A 16,973-nucleotide genomic window follows, 5' to 3' on the forward strand; every position below is an offset into this window, starting at 1 on the left:
CCACATGCCCCGTCTGCAGCTCGAGGCCCGGCCCTGGTGGGCGGAGGGCTTCTGATTGGGCTGCAGCACCAACACCCATTGCCCTGCCTGTTCCTCCTCCGGCTGCTGGCTTCCCGCCCCAGCTTCAGCCCCATCGGTGGGTGGGACCAGGATCTTCTCTGCCTCCCCAGGCGTGGACAACCATGTGCCCGGACGTGGTCCCGGTTTTCAGCCTGCCTCCCACAGTTTACAAGCCTCGCCATGCACACCGCAGACGTTCACCAAGCGCCTGGAAAGGCCTGCACACATCAGGTCAGGCCTCCTCCCTCCTGACCACAGAGCCCAGGACAGAGAGGCGGCTGCAGCCCCAGCACCGCACTACAGCCAACGCCGACCGTGCTGTGTGCCCGCGCTGGCCTCCTGGGGGCTGGGGACGCCCTGGCCCCGCGCCTCTCACCTGCACGGCGGCGCTGGAGTGGTCCCCGTCTGCCAGCACGTGGGGCTTCTCCTCGAGACCCAGCCACTGGCTCTGTGGGGGCGCCACGCGGTCCTGGGACCTGGAGGCCGGGAAGGTGAAGTACTCCCTGGTGGACGTCTGGGTGGGGATGGGGTAGGCTTCGGGGCGGGGCGGAGGCGTCTGCTCCTGCGGATTGGGGGAGCAGCATTTAGCAGTCAGAACCACAGACTGACATACCTTCAGGGATCTGTGTTAAAATATAAGCTGTGTATTTTAAAAAATGTTAAAAATGTAAAGTGTTCAGTCCTATACTGAGAATAATAAAAACGTTTTCTTTTGTGCTGAGTTGCTAACTTAAAGCTGACTGACCCACTGTATTAAAACCTTAAAACCCAAACGCTCAGGAGCCACAACCATTGGGACGTTTTCCTAGAGGACACAGGCGCTCTGGGAAACCCATGTCGGCCTGTGCATTGCCCAGACCTCAGCACAGAGGTTCCCCGTGGAGACAGACGTGATCTTGGCTGCTGTTCCCGGGGCATACGCGCTCTTCCCGCCAGGACTGGGAGGCTGATCTGTTGGTGGGAGACAGGAAAGGAAGTTCAGTGTTAAATAAGCAACCCTGATGTCACAGCACGGCAGCTGTTCATGGGCAGCGCCCGTGTCGGCTGGCATCAGTGCCAGTAAGGAGCAGAGCACAGACCGAAAGCCCGAGGCCCGCGGAGGTAGGGGCTCTTCAATAACTGGGCCTGGAGCCCCGAGTTTCCTGTGCAGACCAGGGCCGGGCAGACCTCTCCACTGTCTGACAGAGGGCCAGATGGGACACTATTTCAGGCTTTGCGACTCTGGCACCTGGAGCACAGCCTCCTGTGCCTGCTGCTTCCTGCCGACAACCCTTTACAGTATAGAGACTGTCTGTGCTGTGGAGAGCCGGCCACCCTCTGCCCGCATCAGCGCACCCGCCCAGGGCACCCCCGGAATCAAGGCCCCCAGACTAGCTTTAGGCTCCCGTTAGAATGTTAGCCGTGACATCTCTCAGGAGAAACACACCCCAGTGGCTTATCTCTGCAGGCGAGAACATTCTTTAATGACCGACAGCCCCGGAGTGCCCCCACCCCGGCGGTGCACAGACGTGTGTGGGGCAGGCCTCGGGGAGGGCCACAGGGCTCCCTCACTTGCGACATTGGGGCTGGAGCGGTGGTCCGCCCGGTGCTTCATCAGCCGGTCGTCGCCCGGCAGCTTCTTGGGCTCGCTGTACTCGGCCCAGGGCGTCTGCGGGCTCTCTGGGGACCCGTTCTGAGCCGAGTTGTTGTACAGCTCAAAGCCTTCGCTCTTTGGTCGGGGTTTACCTGACCCACGGCGGTCTGAAACTGAAATCAAAATACATTCAAGATCTGGTCGCTTGTTCACGACTGTATCTTACACACTGTTTGGTTTAAAGGCAACATGATTTACCAACATCTAAAACTCCCCAGGTAAGAACTGGTTTTTCATCAGAAGAAATGAGGTATTTTTACAGGAGAGCAGAGTCTGTCTAACTCCTCCCCAGAAGGGGCTTCAGAGAAAGCGACACGGGTGGGCAGTGCGCTCTCGGAGCGCGCCTGCTTCGGTGACGAGACCACCATCACTGGGACACCCCGGCTGAGCTGAAGCGTGAACACCCCCCCGCACCTGCAGACCTGCGTCAGCTCTTCCGTCGCTCAGGGCGTCCTCCTCCTGAGCCGCTCTCACCGGCTGTGGCCGCTCACTCCTTACACCTTACCCTGCCGTCCTGCTACCAAACGGCCCTGACGTCTGGCTCCAACGCCTTCTCTCAGTGATTCCTAACTCATCATCCAGTTTGCTTCTTTTAAATGACTATAAACTTGGGGATCAGAATACCAATACATTAAGTATTATGCTATGAAAAAAGCAAAAAAAAAAAAGAAAAAGGTGCCGTATATGAAGGCCATGCCTTCTGCCCGTCTCCATGCACAGCAGCCCAGGCTCTTGGGTGACCCGCATGAGGCCAGCGTGAGGCCAGGCTCTGGGCTTGCCCAGGGTAGCGACCTACTCACCTATGGTGAGCCAAGGAAGTGCAAAGTAGACAGCAATTTCTAAGATAATGGGAGTCAGAACAGTTTTCCCTGGTTTCTGAACTAATTCTTTAAAAAGCCTGACGTTTATGTTGACTTTTTTCTGAGGTTTTTGATGTACCTACAAAACCATGATTCCTATCAGCAAATTATTATTCAAAGCTGACCTTTTACTTAGGGTGGACTCTCCCCGTAACAATCATGTCCTGTCTCGGAACACGTGCGCCGGACCTAACCGTTCGCAAACAGTCGTTCAGGAGAGAACTCTGCCTGCTTGTTCTCTGAGACCTCACAACCTGTGACTGCCTGTCAGAGCTGAAAAGTCATTCCTCCCCTCACCACAGACGGCGCTCCCTGGGTGCTGGCATGGGGGACACTGGGGTCCCCCGCAGTCACCAGGCCTGTGCAGCTGAGGCCAGATTAGCACCATGTCTGAAGATCGGCTGGCCACACCTAGCCCGGGCCCTGGGAACCCATGAGCTTGCGATCCCAGGCACCGTGCTCGAGGGTGCTCATCCCCACGCCCTTCTCTAGAATCAGGACAATGAACACAACAGGGCCTGCTTCGAAGGGTCTGTGAGTTTTGAAAGAGGTTCACGCTGGCTGCCCGGCCCACGGCAGGCAGTCGCAGCCCATGGAGGAGACGGCCCCTCCGCCCCCCCTTACTTCTCTGCATCATAGGGGAAGGCTGGTTGAGCAGGGTGGCGAGGCCGTGGTAAATGGCTCCTTGCTTTGCCACTTCGAGCGTCACCACGGAGCTTGTCCTTGTCATCAGTTCTGCTGCCCTGGGAAGAGAGGTCACAGGGTGGGAGCATGGGCAGGCCCCCCATCCCCAGGGTGGGCTGCACCCTGCGTCCTCCCGCTAGTCTGAGTAGAGGTCTCGGGCGCCCTGCCTCTGAGGACAACTCTGCACACAGCTCTGGTCGCTGCCTTGCGACCTGCAGAGATCTGAGCATGCGCTAGAGGCAAGGACGCCTTTCAGAGTAAAATACACACACTCTGCTAAGTCTTCTCCTCTGAAAGAGGAGGGGCAGAGCTTCCAGCGAGGTTTTCTGTCTTCTAATTCCAAAATTTAATGTGAACTACCCCCAGAAGTGCATACTGTCGTCTTTTAAACAAATAAATGGTACCTTTCTTGAGAGAGTCCCACCAGACTCCGTCCGTCCACGCTGAGTAGCTGGTCACCCGCAGCGAGCCGCCCGTCCTGAGCACCCCAAGGCGCAGGCAGGTGAAGAGGGGGCGACAGCGGGGGAGAAGGGGAGGAGGAGGCCAGCGGTGAGCACACTCAGACTTGGGCTTTCGACAAACACACAACACACTGGGGGCTTCCACCCTGACTGTATACCCACCACGTCTGCAGCGCCTCCTTTCACAACGGACTTGACATAAATCCCAAGTTTGTCTTGACCAGCGCCCTAAACAAGACAAGGAAAAACCCCACATTGGAAACACAGCTAGAAATACAACACAGTACAAAGAATAAAATGTGTGTAAGTGACTGGAATAAACTCTTAGCTCCTGTTTTTACATGAAAATTAGAAATGCAAAAACTGTATTAATAGAATGAACATGTCGGTAAATATAAGGAAACTCACAGGAAATGTACCTACTTTGTTTTCAGATTAAGAAAAATTACTCCTGAAATCCCATGGACAGAGGAGCCTGGTAGGCTACAGTCCATGGGGTCGCAAAGAGTCGGACACAACTGAGCTACTTCACTTTCACCTTTCTTTCACTCCTGAAAACTCAATTACTAGTCAGCCGAGGGACCAGAGCAGACCCGCCACCCTGACGGCGGGGAGCAGTCAGCTGAGGGCCCACAGCAGACCTGCCGCCCTGACGGCGGGGACCAGTCAGCTGAGGGACCAGAGCAGACCCGCCGCCCTGACGGCGGGGACCAGTCAGCTGAGGGCCCACAGCAGACCCGCCGCCCTGACGGCAGGGATGCGCTCCCTCCCAGTGGGTGAGCCGCGCTGACTTGTGCAATAATCACTTTAGCACAAGCAGCTCCCCAGAGGGCTCTGCGTTCCAACAGTCAGCCGCCTCCCTCACACCCTTATTCTCTTGTCGTTGTTGTTGTTCACTCAGTCGTGTCCAGCTCTTTGTGACCCCGTGGACTGTAGCCCGCCAGGCTCCTCTGTCCACGGGATTCACTCCCCAGGCAAGAATACTGGAGTGGGTTGCCATGCTCTCCTCCGAGGGATCTTCCCAACCCAGGGATCGAACCCCAGTCTCCTGCACAGCAGGTGGATTCTTGACCACTGAGCCATTTCGGAGGTCCTATTCTTTCTGCACACACAGTTTAAAATTTAAAACAAGAAAAACCTTTCTGTTGCAAACGACGAGCGGGACATCGGCAGAGACAATTATGGAGAAGACACTCCGCGCTGCCGCAATGTAAGGGTCGTGTGCTGTAATGCTAAGGAAGTCCTGAAGCTACGCGCTCCCGTCTGGGTGCACAGGTATGAAATGTCACTGGGTGTTTCTGCTAATATTCTACAGCTGAGTGTATTTCTTGGTTTGTGAACTTATGGTGTCACAAAAGCAACAATATAAGGCATCACAGAAAGTTATAAAGACGGATGGATAAACGACTTAATGGACACGTTTTTCCACAACGCCCTGGAACTCCATGATCTCCACCTCAACACTCCCTGTCGCCTCTGGTCAACAGGATGGGTCCAGGACCGTCTGGCGGCTGTTGGTCAGGGAGGACTGCTGAGCAGAGGCCCTGCTGTGAAGCTGACAGCACCCCCCGCCCAGGTTCGCAACGCCACCCCAGACCCCTGTGCCTACATGCCTACGGCAGACTCCATAAACACTCCACGCAGCCCCAGAGGCCGCCTGGCTTTCCCAACTCTTCCCCTCAAGACCTGTCTCTGTCTGTACGTCTGCCCTGACCTTGTCACTCGTCTCCTGTCTGGTCCAGACATACGACTGCCTCCCGGAGGATACAGCGGTCCTTCCACACGACGCGGTATCCCTGCCCTGTGTTCCAGGCTGGGCCCCTCTGCCACACACACAGTTACTGGGGTACTTGGGAAACCTTGCACTTTGGGGTACATGTGAGGTTACATACACACACGTTTAGACATGTGTTTGTATAATCACTCAATGGGTTTCCCAGGTTGGGGAGTAGTAAAGAATCTATCTGCCAATGCAGAAGACCTGAGTTTGATCCCTGGGTTGGGAAGATCCCCTGGAGGAGGGCATGGCAGCCCACTCCAAGTGCCCTTGCCTGGGGAACCCCGTGGACAGGGGCCTGGAGGGCTGCAGCCTGTGGGGCCACGGAGGGTTGGACACGACTGAGCACATGAAGAATGGATCACTCGGCGACGGTGACCTTCTGAGTTTCAGCCCATCTCTTAGCCAGGAGTCAGCAAACACAGCTCCCACCAGCCGTCAGGGGCACCAGCACGGCCTTCCCTGAACCCGGGCTGGGCTCAGGGTCAGACGGGCTGAGGGGAACCACCTCCAGGGCAGCCCCACTGGTTAGCGGGGCCCCCTCCCGCACAACCTGATTAAACGGCTTCTTCAACACTTTGTGTTTCTGTGGAATACATGATTCGTTACCTAATCCAGTTGTCTGAAAAACAGTTTCGCTCATCCCACAAACAGTCACGGCGTGCCTGCATCGCCCCACCTCCGTAGACATGCAGACAGACACCACCCGCCTCCAACGCAGCTTACACTCAGAGGCTTTCTCTGTGCCTGTCAGACAGTTCCGACAGGGCACCGAGAATCCCTCTTTTCCTGCAAGCACTGCACCATCATGTCCTTATAACTAAACCAGATTTTTTTTTTTAAAAGGCTTTTAATACATAATTACTTTTTTCTTCTGTTCTCCATCTGACTGACAGAGAAAACCAACACTTCTAAACTTCACATTCCCAGTTTTTAGTGCAAATGAACACACCGCATTTCCACAAGCACTATTCTTGGGGAGTACAATACTGTCCTGGTAATTTAAATAATAAAAACTGTACTTTTAATGAAATAATCAATTACCACCATCTATGACTAAAAAAATCTCTAGCGGTAATACCAGCAACATAGTATTTTTAGTAATGCTGCTGTAAACAAAATATCAAATATATACTTTCAATATGTACGGATATTTTAATATGTATGGGTATTTTAAAACAATCACATCAAGACTTCTTTCCCCATTTCTAGTATACTTTATAAAACTATTATCAACAAAGGAAAAATTTCATTTATTTAGGCCAACTATAATAAGAAAAACTTTAATCTTTCTAAGGTCACAAAATGGAATGATACAAGCAAACAGCGGGAATACGGTCCTGTCTCCTAATAAACTGAGAACTGGCGAGCCTGCTTTGGCTGCAAGTCCATCCGTGAGGTGTCTGCGCGTCGCAGCTTCCGGTTCCCACGGCTGCACTCCACACCTACTTCCTGTCCCCAGCCGCTCCACTCAGACCAGCCATTGCATGCCATTCTAGAACAACACACAAGCTTCCATCCTGCAGACTCCACATGAACCTCGGACAGAGCTCACACAACCTGAAACTCTACCATGTCTTTAAGTAGATAATTTACCACACATCACATGCAATATAAAATTTAATAAATCTCAGTTTAAATATGCAAGTAACTGACCCCGTAATATAGATATTTCACAGCCTTATGAAAAATCTGACTGAAGTCACATCTGTAAACAAGCATTAGTTTACACTATAAATTTCAGAACAATCTTGGCGAGACATGGACGCTCTCCTAAGACTGACCCGCTGGCTCCTCTATCCAAGCTGCCTTAGGAGATTCTTCCTGAAGACAGGCCCCTGCACCGAGAGGTGGACAACTGCCTGTAAGCAAGCAGAAGCCTCCTGCATGGGGCACCCACATCAAGTGCGGACCCACCACATCGCCATGCGCCCCTTCTGCCCCTCAGTCACGTTCCTGCCACATACAACGACCTTCTGATGCAACAGGTCAGCCCGAATCCTTTGATCATCTGCCTCCTGGGCTCACCTGCCCACCCACTCACCTCATCTGCCCAGGCACGCCGCCGCCCTGGCACACTCGTGTTCCCACGGCACCGCCCTTGCTCCCGAAGTCGGTACAGAGGGCCCCCGCCCGCTCCCTTCCAGGGGAGCTCCCGAACCCCTGTAGTCAGGCCACGGCAATGTGGTCGATCTAGACGCTACCTTAGTGAACACACAGGAGGTCACAGAGCAGTCAATTACCTACTATCAGGGAGCTGACGACACAAGACTGATGACATCGCAAACTCCTGGTGCAGAGCTGAGAACCCTGAGCGTTTCTGACTGTGACAGCATGTGCCGTCCTCGGAGGGACAGCACCCAAGCGATGAGAAACACTACTTTCTTACATGATGGGAATGTATCTAAACTCTAAGTGACAGTCATTTCTTTTAATTCCAAATAAGTTCAATTTCTAAGTATATGTCATTGTGACAAAAGGTTTACATCTGAGGAAAAAAAGGACCTCAATTCAAAAGACCACTAACATCTAAAAGGTCTATTTAAGGTTGGTCATAAGAATTGACTTTAATAAAAAGTCACTGAGAAAGCACCATGAAATACAATTGCTTAAAAAGATTCCTGGGGGTAGGGTAATATTCTAAGAGGTGTTCAAACTCTGGTTGACATTTGCGCCTTCCAAACGTGGCCTCAACCGTACCGTTTCGCTGGTGCGCGCTCTGTGACTCTGGGCTCTGCCTACACTGTGTCACCATGCCCGCACACCTGCTCGATGCTGCAGCAACTGGGGGGCGGCCTCCTCTCTGGCTGGGTAGCTGCCGATTTGAGTCTCATATTTCACGTGTAGCTCACGGCTATAAACTGACCATAAAAATTTGTAAATGCAACTACTGTACAGATAAATCATAGGTTTTTCTGTTAAGTTGCTATGAACTTTTTAGCCAACCCAAATACATATATTAAATCAACAGTACCTCTATTAAATCCTTTCAGCCCCAGAGACCACAACCTTTGATCCAGTGCCGGGCTAAGGTGATCCAGTGCCTCAGTCTGGCCAGGGCAGGCTTGGCTGGACTGACTCTAGGACTTGGGGGACAGAGAGTTGGTGAGCTCTGCATGGCGCCTGCCCACTGCCGTCTGAACTGGGAGCAAGTCAGCTCTTGGAAGGAACCAAGACACAATCCTTCCTTAACACTACGGCATTCTCTTGCCACCAGTCCCACTTCATCTGAATAAAAACATTACAGGCTGATAAAAAAATTCAACAAAACAAAATTAGTTTCAGAAATATTAAGCCACTCATGTCCTATTTCTATATAATAATGTACACACTAGCCCAGTAAGACTGAACTTAAAAAAGTATTGAACAAATTCCATTAAGTTCCTCTTCTATTTACAAATACACACAATTACAATTCACTTCTCCGGTAACTCTACTTTTTAAATTAACAAATAAAAATAGGGTCCAGAAATTACACCTTCTTGCCGCTATGTATCAAGGCATCCCACCTGTCATTAAAAGAACATAAGGATGAACTAGCTAAGCACCGACCAACAGTCAACAGGGGAGGCAGAGAGCCTCCAGACACTGGTGAAGCTGTGTCAGGGCTGGCGTTGGCAGCCAGAGGCCCAGGGCGCGGGGCCTGGGGTGGGCACGTCCCGACCGAAACTCGCGGTCCAGAGCAAAGTCCGCCCAACTCCAAAGACTGAGTAGGAGAGCGTACAGTGTCTCACCAGCAACACAGTGACGACACTGAAATCACAACTGCATCAAGGAGATACACTGTTGATTTCAGTTTCCCTTATTTTTTTAATGCAGTTAATGGAAAATTTTGATTTACCTACATAGCCTGAGTTACTGGACGATGTTGCCCCAAAACTAAGCTTTTCATAGTAAACCTATGTCATCAGTAACCACAGCTACTAACAATAAATCTGTAATTATGCAGATAATTGTGCAAAAACAAACTCTTCCCACAATGCAACATACATGCTAACATTATACCCCTTGATTCCCAGTTGTGAGAAGAGTAGCCACAGTATGATAACTAAACGCACAGTGTAGAAATCTCAGTGACTCCCTGCCTAAAGACACCTAAACTGGCATCTGAAAAGACATACTGCGTTTTGGTCTATTTGTATTCTTATCTATTCGGTCTATTTGTTATTTATGAAATCAAAATGAAGAGAAACACTATTCAGAATTACGCACTCCCCATGTGACAAATCAAATACCTTTTTAAAAACTACCTTCTGGAAAGCAGTGATATGTTCCACATGTATCAGGAATGGCAAATTCCACTGGCTACCATTTTGTAATTTAATTCCATTTAAATAGTAAAAGTACATTTCTAAAAACCAAAATCAAGTCTCCCAGAGGTGCTACTGAGGGTGACACGGCAGAACAGTCCTACAGTCTCTGTCCAGACTCCACGCCAAGTACCGTGGTTTTGGACCGAGCGCCTGGGGCCGCTCACGGGGGCCGGGGCACAGCAGGAGGCCGGGGGCCAGCCTGCGGCCCCGAGCAGGCAGCCACGGTGAACCACTGAGGGCACGCCTGCGTGAGCCCAGGATTCCATCCTAAAACGCATCTTGGAGCAGCTCTCCCTTCCCTTAGGAGGGCAGAGAAGGAGGCTCAAGGAGAAGGAGAGGGGAGGGTGGTACCTCACCTGAGTTTACCCGGGGCAGGTACGCAGGGACGGCGGGGCTGGCGGAGGCGCCCAGACACCGGCAGAGCCACGCGCACCTCCCAGCACGGACAGACACGCGCACCTCTCGGGCAGCTGCCCTGCGGTCCGAGGGAATGGCCGAGAGTCTGGAGGAGGCCGCCCCTCTACCTTCTCAGGCACCTTGGGAAAGACTGAAGCGCAGGTGCGCTCAGCTCCCACTCAGAGACTCCGTCAGAAGGGCCCACGCTCCCAACATTCCAGCTGCAATTTCCGACTGAGCGTGGGAGTGTGATGTGACTAACAGCATAAAAACATCATTACAACACAATCCAAAATGGAAAAAAAGGCAGCAGCAGAAGGAAGACTGAGCTGCCAGCCAAAGAGCATGAATTCAGCCTATTGTTCCCAGGCGTGGAAACAGGCAGGGGCCAGGATGACCTAAGAGCCGGGCGTGTTTAAAACTCATCAGGCCATGAGGACAATGCTCCACCGCCTCCTCCTCGGGGTCTGGAGCCGCTGCTTCTGGTCAGACAAGAGTTCTGATTCATGAACAACTGAAGTTCAGACGAGAGGTTCAACAACACCGCCGCACTCGTGCTCTCTGCTAGGAGTGACCTTAATTCTGAGACAATAGGTGTCAAAACCCATGCCCAGGACACGTTCCATCCTGGCCACCTGGACAGCCCCGTGAGGTGAGCACCCCTCTGCCTGCAAGGTCAGGGTTGTGCACTCGTTTCCTGTTTACGTTCAGTACAATTGACGAACAGCCTGTTATCTATCTTCCCACTCTCCGTGAGATAAAGGGAGCAAACACACAGCCTCTGATGCTGGGGCCCCAGACGGGCCGCAGGGGACCGTGGGGTCCTGAAGGGTGCAGGCAGAAGAGGGTGCAAGGAGGGGTCTCCAGAGTGCAGGCGCAGCCTCCCGAGGGTCTCAGAGAGGAAGGTGATGACAGTGCCCCGCAGCCTCTGCACATGGACGCCCAGGCAGGAGTGCCAGTGCAGGGAGCCCTGACCCCGGGCAGGGCTGAGGGCACCGGTAGGGCCGGGCTCTCTGGACCATCCCTAGGCGGGCCCCCCACCACGGCCCTGCACCCAGACGCCCTACACCGTCTTTTTCTACGGGAACTGCCGGGGGAAAGGAGGCTCTGCTTCAGAGAACTAACATTCCCGTTCCAATGACATTGTTTCAGTGCAACTGAGTCAGGGTGTCAGCCAACCAAAGAAACGTGCACTTAGGCCACGACTGCAAACAGAGGTGAAAGCGCTGCTCTTCACACACTTCACTGTGAGAGCAGAAACACAAGCTGTCCAGACTCGCAGCACCAGCCGTGCAGGAGCGTCACACGGCCCCCTGCGCTTCCGGGAAAGAGCTGAGCGCTTCCGGGAAAGAGCTGAGCGCTTCCGGAAAGAGCTGAGCCTCCTGGGTCCTCCTGACGCAGCCGCTCCCCCGGGGCCCCGACGAGGATGCACGTGAAGGCCCCGGGAGCCTCACACACTGAACGTGGCTCACACGTACTGGTCCAGTGGTGAGGAGGCGACGCGTTGGTGAACACTGCTTTCACCCTCTCCTTTCTAAGGCACAGCAGTTTTTTTAAGCTAACCAAAGATTTGAAAACTTAATACTACATACAGTTAGACCACAACCAGGATTCAATTAGCCATTCACTTCTAAGTAAAACACTAAAACCTCCTAATAAGTACCTTTGGAACTGTCACTTTTATGCTTTCAGAGAAGACCTGCTGAGGACAAATCCTGCAGTAAATACCACCTGGACGGCCAACGTCCTGCACTGCGGACATTCTTGCGTCTGTGCTCAGCATCTACAGCAGTTGCGACCACTATTGCAAGCAGCGTCCACCATATCACAACTCGTCTTTTTCTTGTATAAAAGTACAGAACAGCCTCTTATTTCCCGAGCCCTGAGAAGCCGCGGCACAGAGCTGCAGGGCAGCAAGCACCCCGGTGTGTGAGCACGAGCTCCCCGAGTGGGGCGTCGGCAACAGGCTGCAGCCGCTCACGGGACGGACAGCGGCCACCGGGGCCCCGAGTAGACTCACCGCAGGCTCTGCCCTCCCGACAACGGAGAACCACATCTCTCTCGGGCACATGGACCTCTCAGCCGGAACACCACTGCCTGGACCCGCGCTGGCGACAGCCGACACACAGCTGGTCTCTCAAGAGTGACCACCGCGGGCATTAAGAAACTCCAAGCAGCGCCTGGGCAATTTCGGGCTCTTACGTAACCAGGCAGCTCAGATTCTCGCTTACTTTGTACTTTATTAAACTTTAAAAAGAGTTAGAAAAATAAGAAGGAGGAAACAGTTTCTATTTTAAAAACCCAAACTAAACAGGAAGCGCCATGCCGGCCCTAGCTGAGTGAGAGGCAGCACCCTGATCCCCCAGCCCCCACCGTGGACGGCGCGGACAAGCCTCGGCATCTGGATTCCATAAAGTGGCCGCAGCCGGGAGGGGTGCTGGCGGGCTGACATCAGAGTCCACCAGGCGCACGGCCCCGAAGCCACAGGCTGACTGGGAAGGCGGAGGACGGAGCCAAACCCTGACACAAAGGCCCAGACAGCTCAGAGGGAAAAACAGCAGCCAGACAGGGTCCCAGGCTGACGGGGGATGGCGGGCGGCCGCAGGGACCAGCTCCAAGGCCCCCAGCCCCCTCCCGGGGCTCGAGCTGCAGCCACGCCCAGGGCTGCACGGCTCCCCAGCGGGGGGCAGGGTGGGCCTGAGCCCCCGCACCCCGGGCAGAGCCCACCCACGCCATTGGCACAGACCTACAGCAGGCACGGCAGGGCACCGCTCCGCAACGTGTGTCCAGCACGGCCTGCTTTCCCTGCAAGTCCCGGAGAAGCCACCGCTGAGCTGGAGAAACGCATGTTTGCTCCAGCATCCAGCCCACAGGTGGACAGACGCGAGCGGATGCCTTCACGCATGTCTGCTCCAGCATCCAGCCCACAGGTGGACAGACGCGCACGGATGCCTTCACGCATGTGTGCTCCAGCATCCAGCCCACAGGTGGACAGACGCGCACGGGTGCCTTCACGCATGTCTGCTCCAGCATCCAGCCCACAGGTGGACAGACGCGAGCGGATGCCTTCACGCATGTCTGCTCCAGCATCCAGCCCACAGGTGGACAGACGCGAGCGGATGCCTTCACGCATGTCTGCTCCAGCATCCAGCCCACAGGTGAACAGACGCGAACGGATGCCTTCATGCACGAGAGCTGCACACTGCCCAGTTACCAGGGCACAGTCTCCAAGGTGCCTCCTTTTCAGCACCTGTGAGCCCGAACAAGTCTGTATCTCTGCCTCCTGCCCTCTGGGTTCCACATGCTCATATCCAACACAAGCAAACAGGAAAGCATCCCCAGGCCTGCAGCTGCCTGCTCCCGCCTGCCCCACCAGCTCCGGCTGTCCCGAGCACAACACTCAGGACCTGTACCAGAAGGGGTCAGCTGGAGTCCCAGCTGGTGGGCTGGGCCAGGCGGTCCTGGGCCTCACCGCTGGCCACTGTGCCCTGGAGCACGCCCACTGCCACACCCCAGCCCCTGGCTCCAGTGCTGGCACGGAAGTCCTCCCACATGCCCCTGCCCTGAGATCATGGCTCCTGCCCATCCCCTTGCTGTTTCAAACCCTTGTCCTTCTGTGGGCGAGCTCCACCTGCGAACCGCATGTCTTTAAAAGGGACGAAGCCCCCTCTCCCCCTCTGCTCCCCTAGACAAGACTGGGGCACTGCTCCCTCGCTGCAGCTCCCAGCAGGCCACGCACCTGAACAGGCGGCCAGTGGCCCCAGGAGCCCCTCCACACACGGGCTCTGGAGCAGGTTTCCTGAGAGTGCCACGCGCACAGCACTTCATTCCCATGCCCGGCCCCCAGACGCGGAGCTGGAAAGGCCGCCGACTCAGGCTTAAAGGACAGAGGATGGCAGCCTGCGCCCCCGCCCTGTCCTACCTTCGCGGCAACAATGCTAAGGCCCATTCCGTTCTGCTTTTTGAGGGTCACAGTGATGATTTCAGGTTCTTTACGCAGAGGCTGCGCCTAGGGATGAAAAGAGAGTTTACTGAGGGCGGAAACCAAAGAGGAAACAGAAGCAGTAAAAACCAACCCTTGATGGGGTAACCTGGTAAAGTAAGTACCAGCATTCTTTCTTGACTCCAGAGCCATCAAGAGAATCATCACAATGCTAAATATTTACAAGTTGTTTAAAGATGTTAATTTACAAAACAAAACAACCCTAGAATCACTACCATGTAAGAAAAACTTGGTCTTAAAGACATTACAATATTACTTTATTATCTTTTAAAACAAAATCACTGGACATTTTTTGAAGAAGAAATTTAAACTTATTCTATACTATCCAGGGGAAGACAGTTATAACAAAGATGCTCTTGCATCTCTGTATCTTGTGAAAAGTGAAGTTGCTCCGTCATGTCCGATTTTTTGCGACCCCGTGGACTGTAGCCTGCCAGGCTCCTTCATCCACGGATTTTCCAGGCAAGAAAGAATACTGACGTGGATTGCCATTTCCTTCTCTGGGGATCTTCCCAAACCTGGGATCGAACCCAGGTTTCCTGCACTGCAGGCAGACTCTTTATCATCTGAGCCACCACAAACCTCTCTTGTGAAAATTCAGCTGCAAACGACGCGGCTCAGCCTCAGCAGCCGGCCCAAAGCTCAGCATGCCGCTGCGGAGCCTGTGGTGGGAGACCAGCCGGAAGGGACGGAGTGCGTGCCCAGTAACGCCAGTTCCCAGCAGATCCACAGACAATGAGAGAGGGAAGCCATCCACAGAAGCCACACGGTCTAAGTACACCCCGCCTCACGTGAACAAGTTAGCAAAGTTAAAGAACATCACCAGGCCCACATACCAGGATTTCAGTTAATTATACATGTAAGTATGAGGGCACACTGCCAAAGAGTAGTGACTATACACACAGCTTATTTACTTGGAACCAAAGTCTGTAGGAGAATATTTTAAGGGAAATAAATAAGATCAAGTGACAAAGCTTCTACAAAGCATCAGGACCTAAAATTGCCTGAGAGATCCATAAATAAACTAGAAAGATGGAAAAAAAAATCAGTGATTCCATCTAAGGAGCTTGTTTTTCTGTAAAATCTGGAAGCTAGAAACTGCTGCTATTAGCGCAACAGCAGCTGATACCGGGCACGCGTGGCAGTCACTCTGCCGACAGTCAAACGCGGTCTCCCTGGTGTAACAGCAATCACCAGCGAAGGCAAGCTTTGGACATGCTCAAATGCAAAACAAAACCGCTCAGTTTTTCTACTGAGCAAAAACAACTACTTTGGATTTAATAAACAAAACACACATCCACCGTTGCCTTATGTGTAAGCACTGCCTCCTCACATGATCTATCTTCTTAGAAATTAGGTGAGAACCAGGTGTGTGGTTCTGAGTGACTAATAGATAATTCAGGAGGTCACCACGGGAAGTTTCTAGAACTCCAGAAGACTTGTGGTCATTCTTCACAGCTGAGAGCCCCCAGCTTTGGCCCAGGGGGCCGAACGGCCACGCCCAGCCATGGAACACACTGGGCCCTGTCCACTGTTACCTGCCAGACAGGTGGCCACACCTACTGGGCTCCTCCAAAGCCTTGCGTGGCTTAGGAGTCAGTTACTTAAGGTGAACGAAACAGAACAATGAAGTTCTAAAAGGAAAGACGACTCGTCTGTGTTCTCTGGACGGACGTGCAGCATACGTAGGAAAAGACAACTCTGGTCTGGCATCCCTTTCTAAGACATGGTGAAGCTCCTTTTCTGATTTAAAATTCTCTGCAAGAAGCAAGGCAGGGTTTTCCCTAAAATCTATGAGCCAGCAAACACTAATGGGACTGGCCAGTCTTTCACTAAGATAGCAAATATTAATGATTTGGTACATAGTTAAGGCAGCGTAGGGGCAGCCTTGGCGGCTCAGACGGTAAAGAATCAGCCTGCAAGGTAGGGGAGATGGGCTCAGTCCCCGGCTGGGAAGACGTCCTGGAGAAAGGAATAGCTACCCACTCCAGGATTCCTGCCTGGAGAGTTCCATGGACAGGAGCCTGGTGGGCTGGAGTCCATGGGGTCGCAGAGAGTTGGACACAACTGAGTGACTAACATTTTCACTAAGGTAGGACTGACTAGAAAATAGAAAATACTTTTATCACAGAAAAATTTTTCTAATAAAAGCCGTTAAGATTGCCATAGTAATGTATGTAAAAAACATGTGTGAGGTTTATCTGTCTTATCAACAGGCATCAGTGTTCCTATCTGGCCTCTCTGTGTGGCCTCTGGGATCTGAACTCCCTGACCAGACTGAACCTGTGCCCTGCGTTGGGGGCTCAGAGTCTCAGCCATTCGGTGACCAGGTAAGTCCCCAAACAGGCGCATTCCTAAAAGCAACATCTGTCTATAGATGAGACTGTAGAGACGTAGCCTGAAGTATTTTCAAATCGAAAGGAATCAAGGTTCCTCTACTGGTCCGCCTGCCACCTCATGATACTTGCCAGTTCTGTGTTCTCCCGCAGAAGGTGACTCTCGTAATCTGCACCTTCAAAATATATCGTCCAGGTGCCTGGGGAGCGTGGGTGAGGAATTAACCTGCAGAACCCTGGGGAGGGAAACAGGCAGGCGTGAGGATGAACAGCCGCGGTGTCAGAGCCCTGGGCTCCGGCAGGGGCGGCGCACGGCACCGGGGCGCGGAGCCCCCCTCTTTTCAGTCCACACCTCCCATCTCTCTGAGAAGTGAATCAGCAGACATTTACCATCACGTGTCTATCTGAACACAGAACCTGTACACAAGTATTTGTATCAGCCTTATTAGT

The 16,973-nt window shown here is 53.1% G+C and overlaps 1 protein-coding gene across 17 annotated transcripts in view; it reads right to left on the reverse strand.

The window, feature by feature from the left end:
* AFDN (afadin, adherens junction formation factor) overlaps positions 1-16,973 on the reverse strand; it is a 113,673-nt gene that overhangs the window by 16,140 nt on the left and 80,560 nt on the right. For all 17 annotated transcript variants that reach the window (XM_070461363.1, XM_070461352.1, XM_070461365.1 and 14 more), the window contains 8 exons: positions 16,656-16,759; positions 14,107-14,193; positions 3,861-3,926; positions 3,642-3,715; positions 3,178-3,296; positions 1,612-1,806; positions 920-1,011; positions 437-622 (listed from right to left, as the gene is read on the reverse strand). In XM_070461363.1, the coding sequence (XP_070317464.1) occupies positions 437-622; positions 920-1,011; positions 1,612-1,806; positions 3,178-3,296; positions 3,642-3,715; positions 3,861-3,926; positions 14,107-14,193; positions 16,656-16,759 (923 nt within the window). The remainder of the gene's footprint in view (positions 1-436; positions 623-919; positions 1,012-1,611; positions 1,807-3,177; positions 3,297-3,641; positions 3,716-3,860; positions 3,927-14,106; positions 14,194-16,655; positions 16,760-16,973) is intronic.

Source organism: Odocoileus virginianus, chromosome 34 (assembly GCF_023699985.2).
Source record: "Odocoileus virginianus isolate 20LAN1187 ecotype Illinois chromosome 34, Ovbor_1.2, whole genome shotgun sequence".
Classification (NCBI taxonomy): domain Eukaryota; kingdom Metazoa; phylum Chordata; class Mammalia; order Artiodactyla; family Cervidae; genus Odocoileus; species Odocoileus virginianus.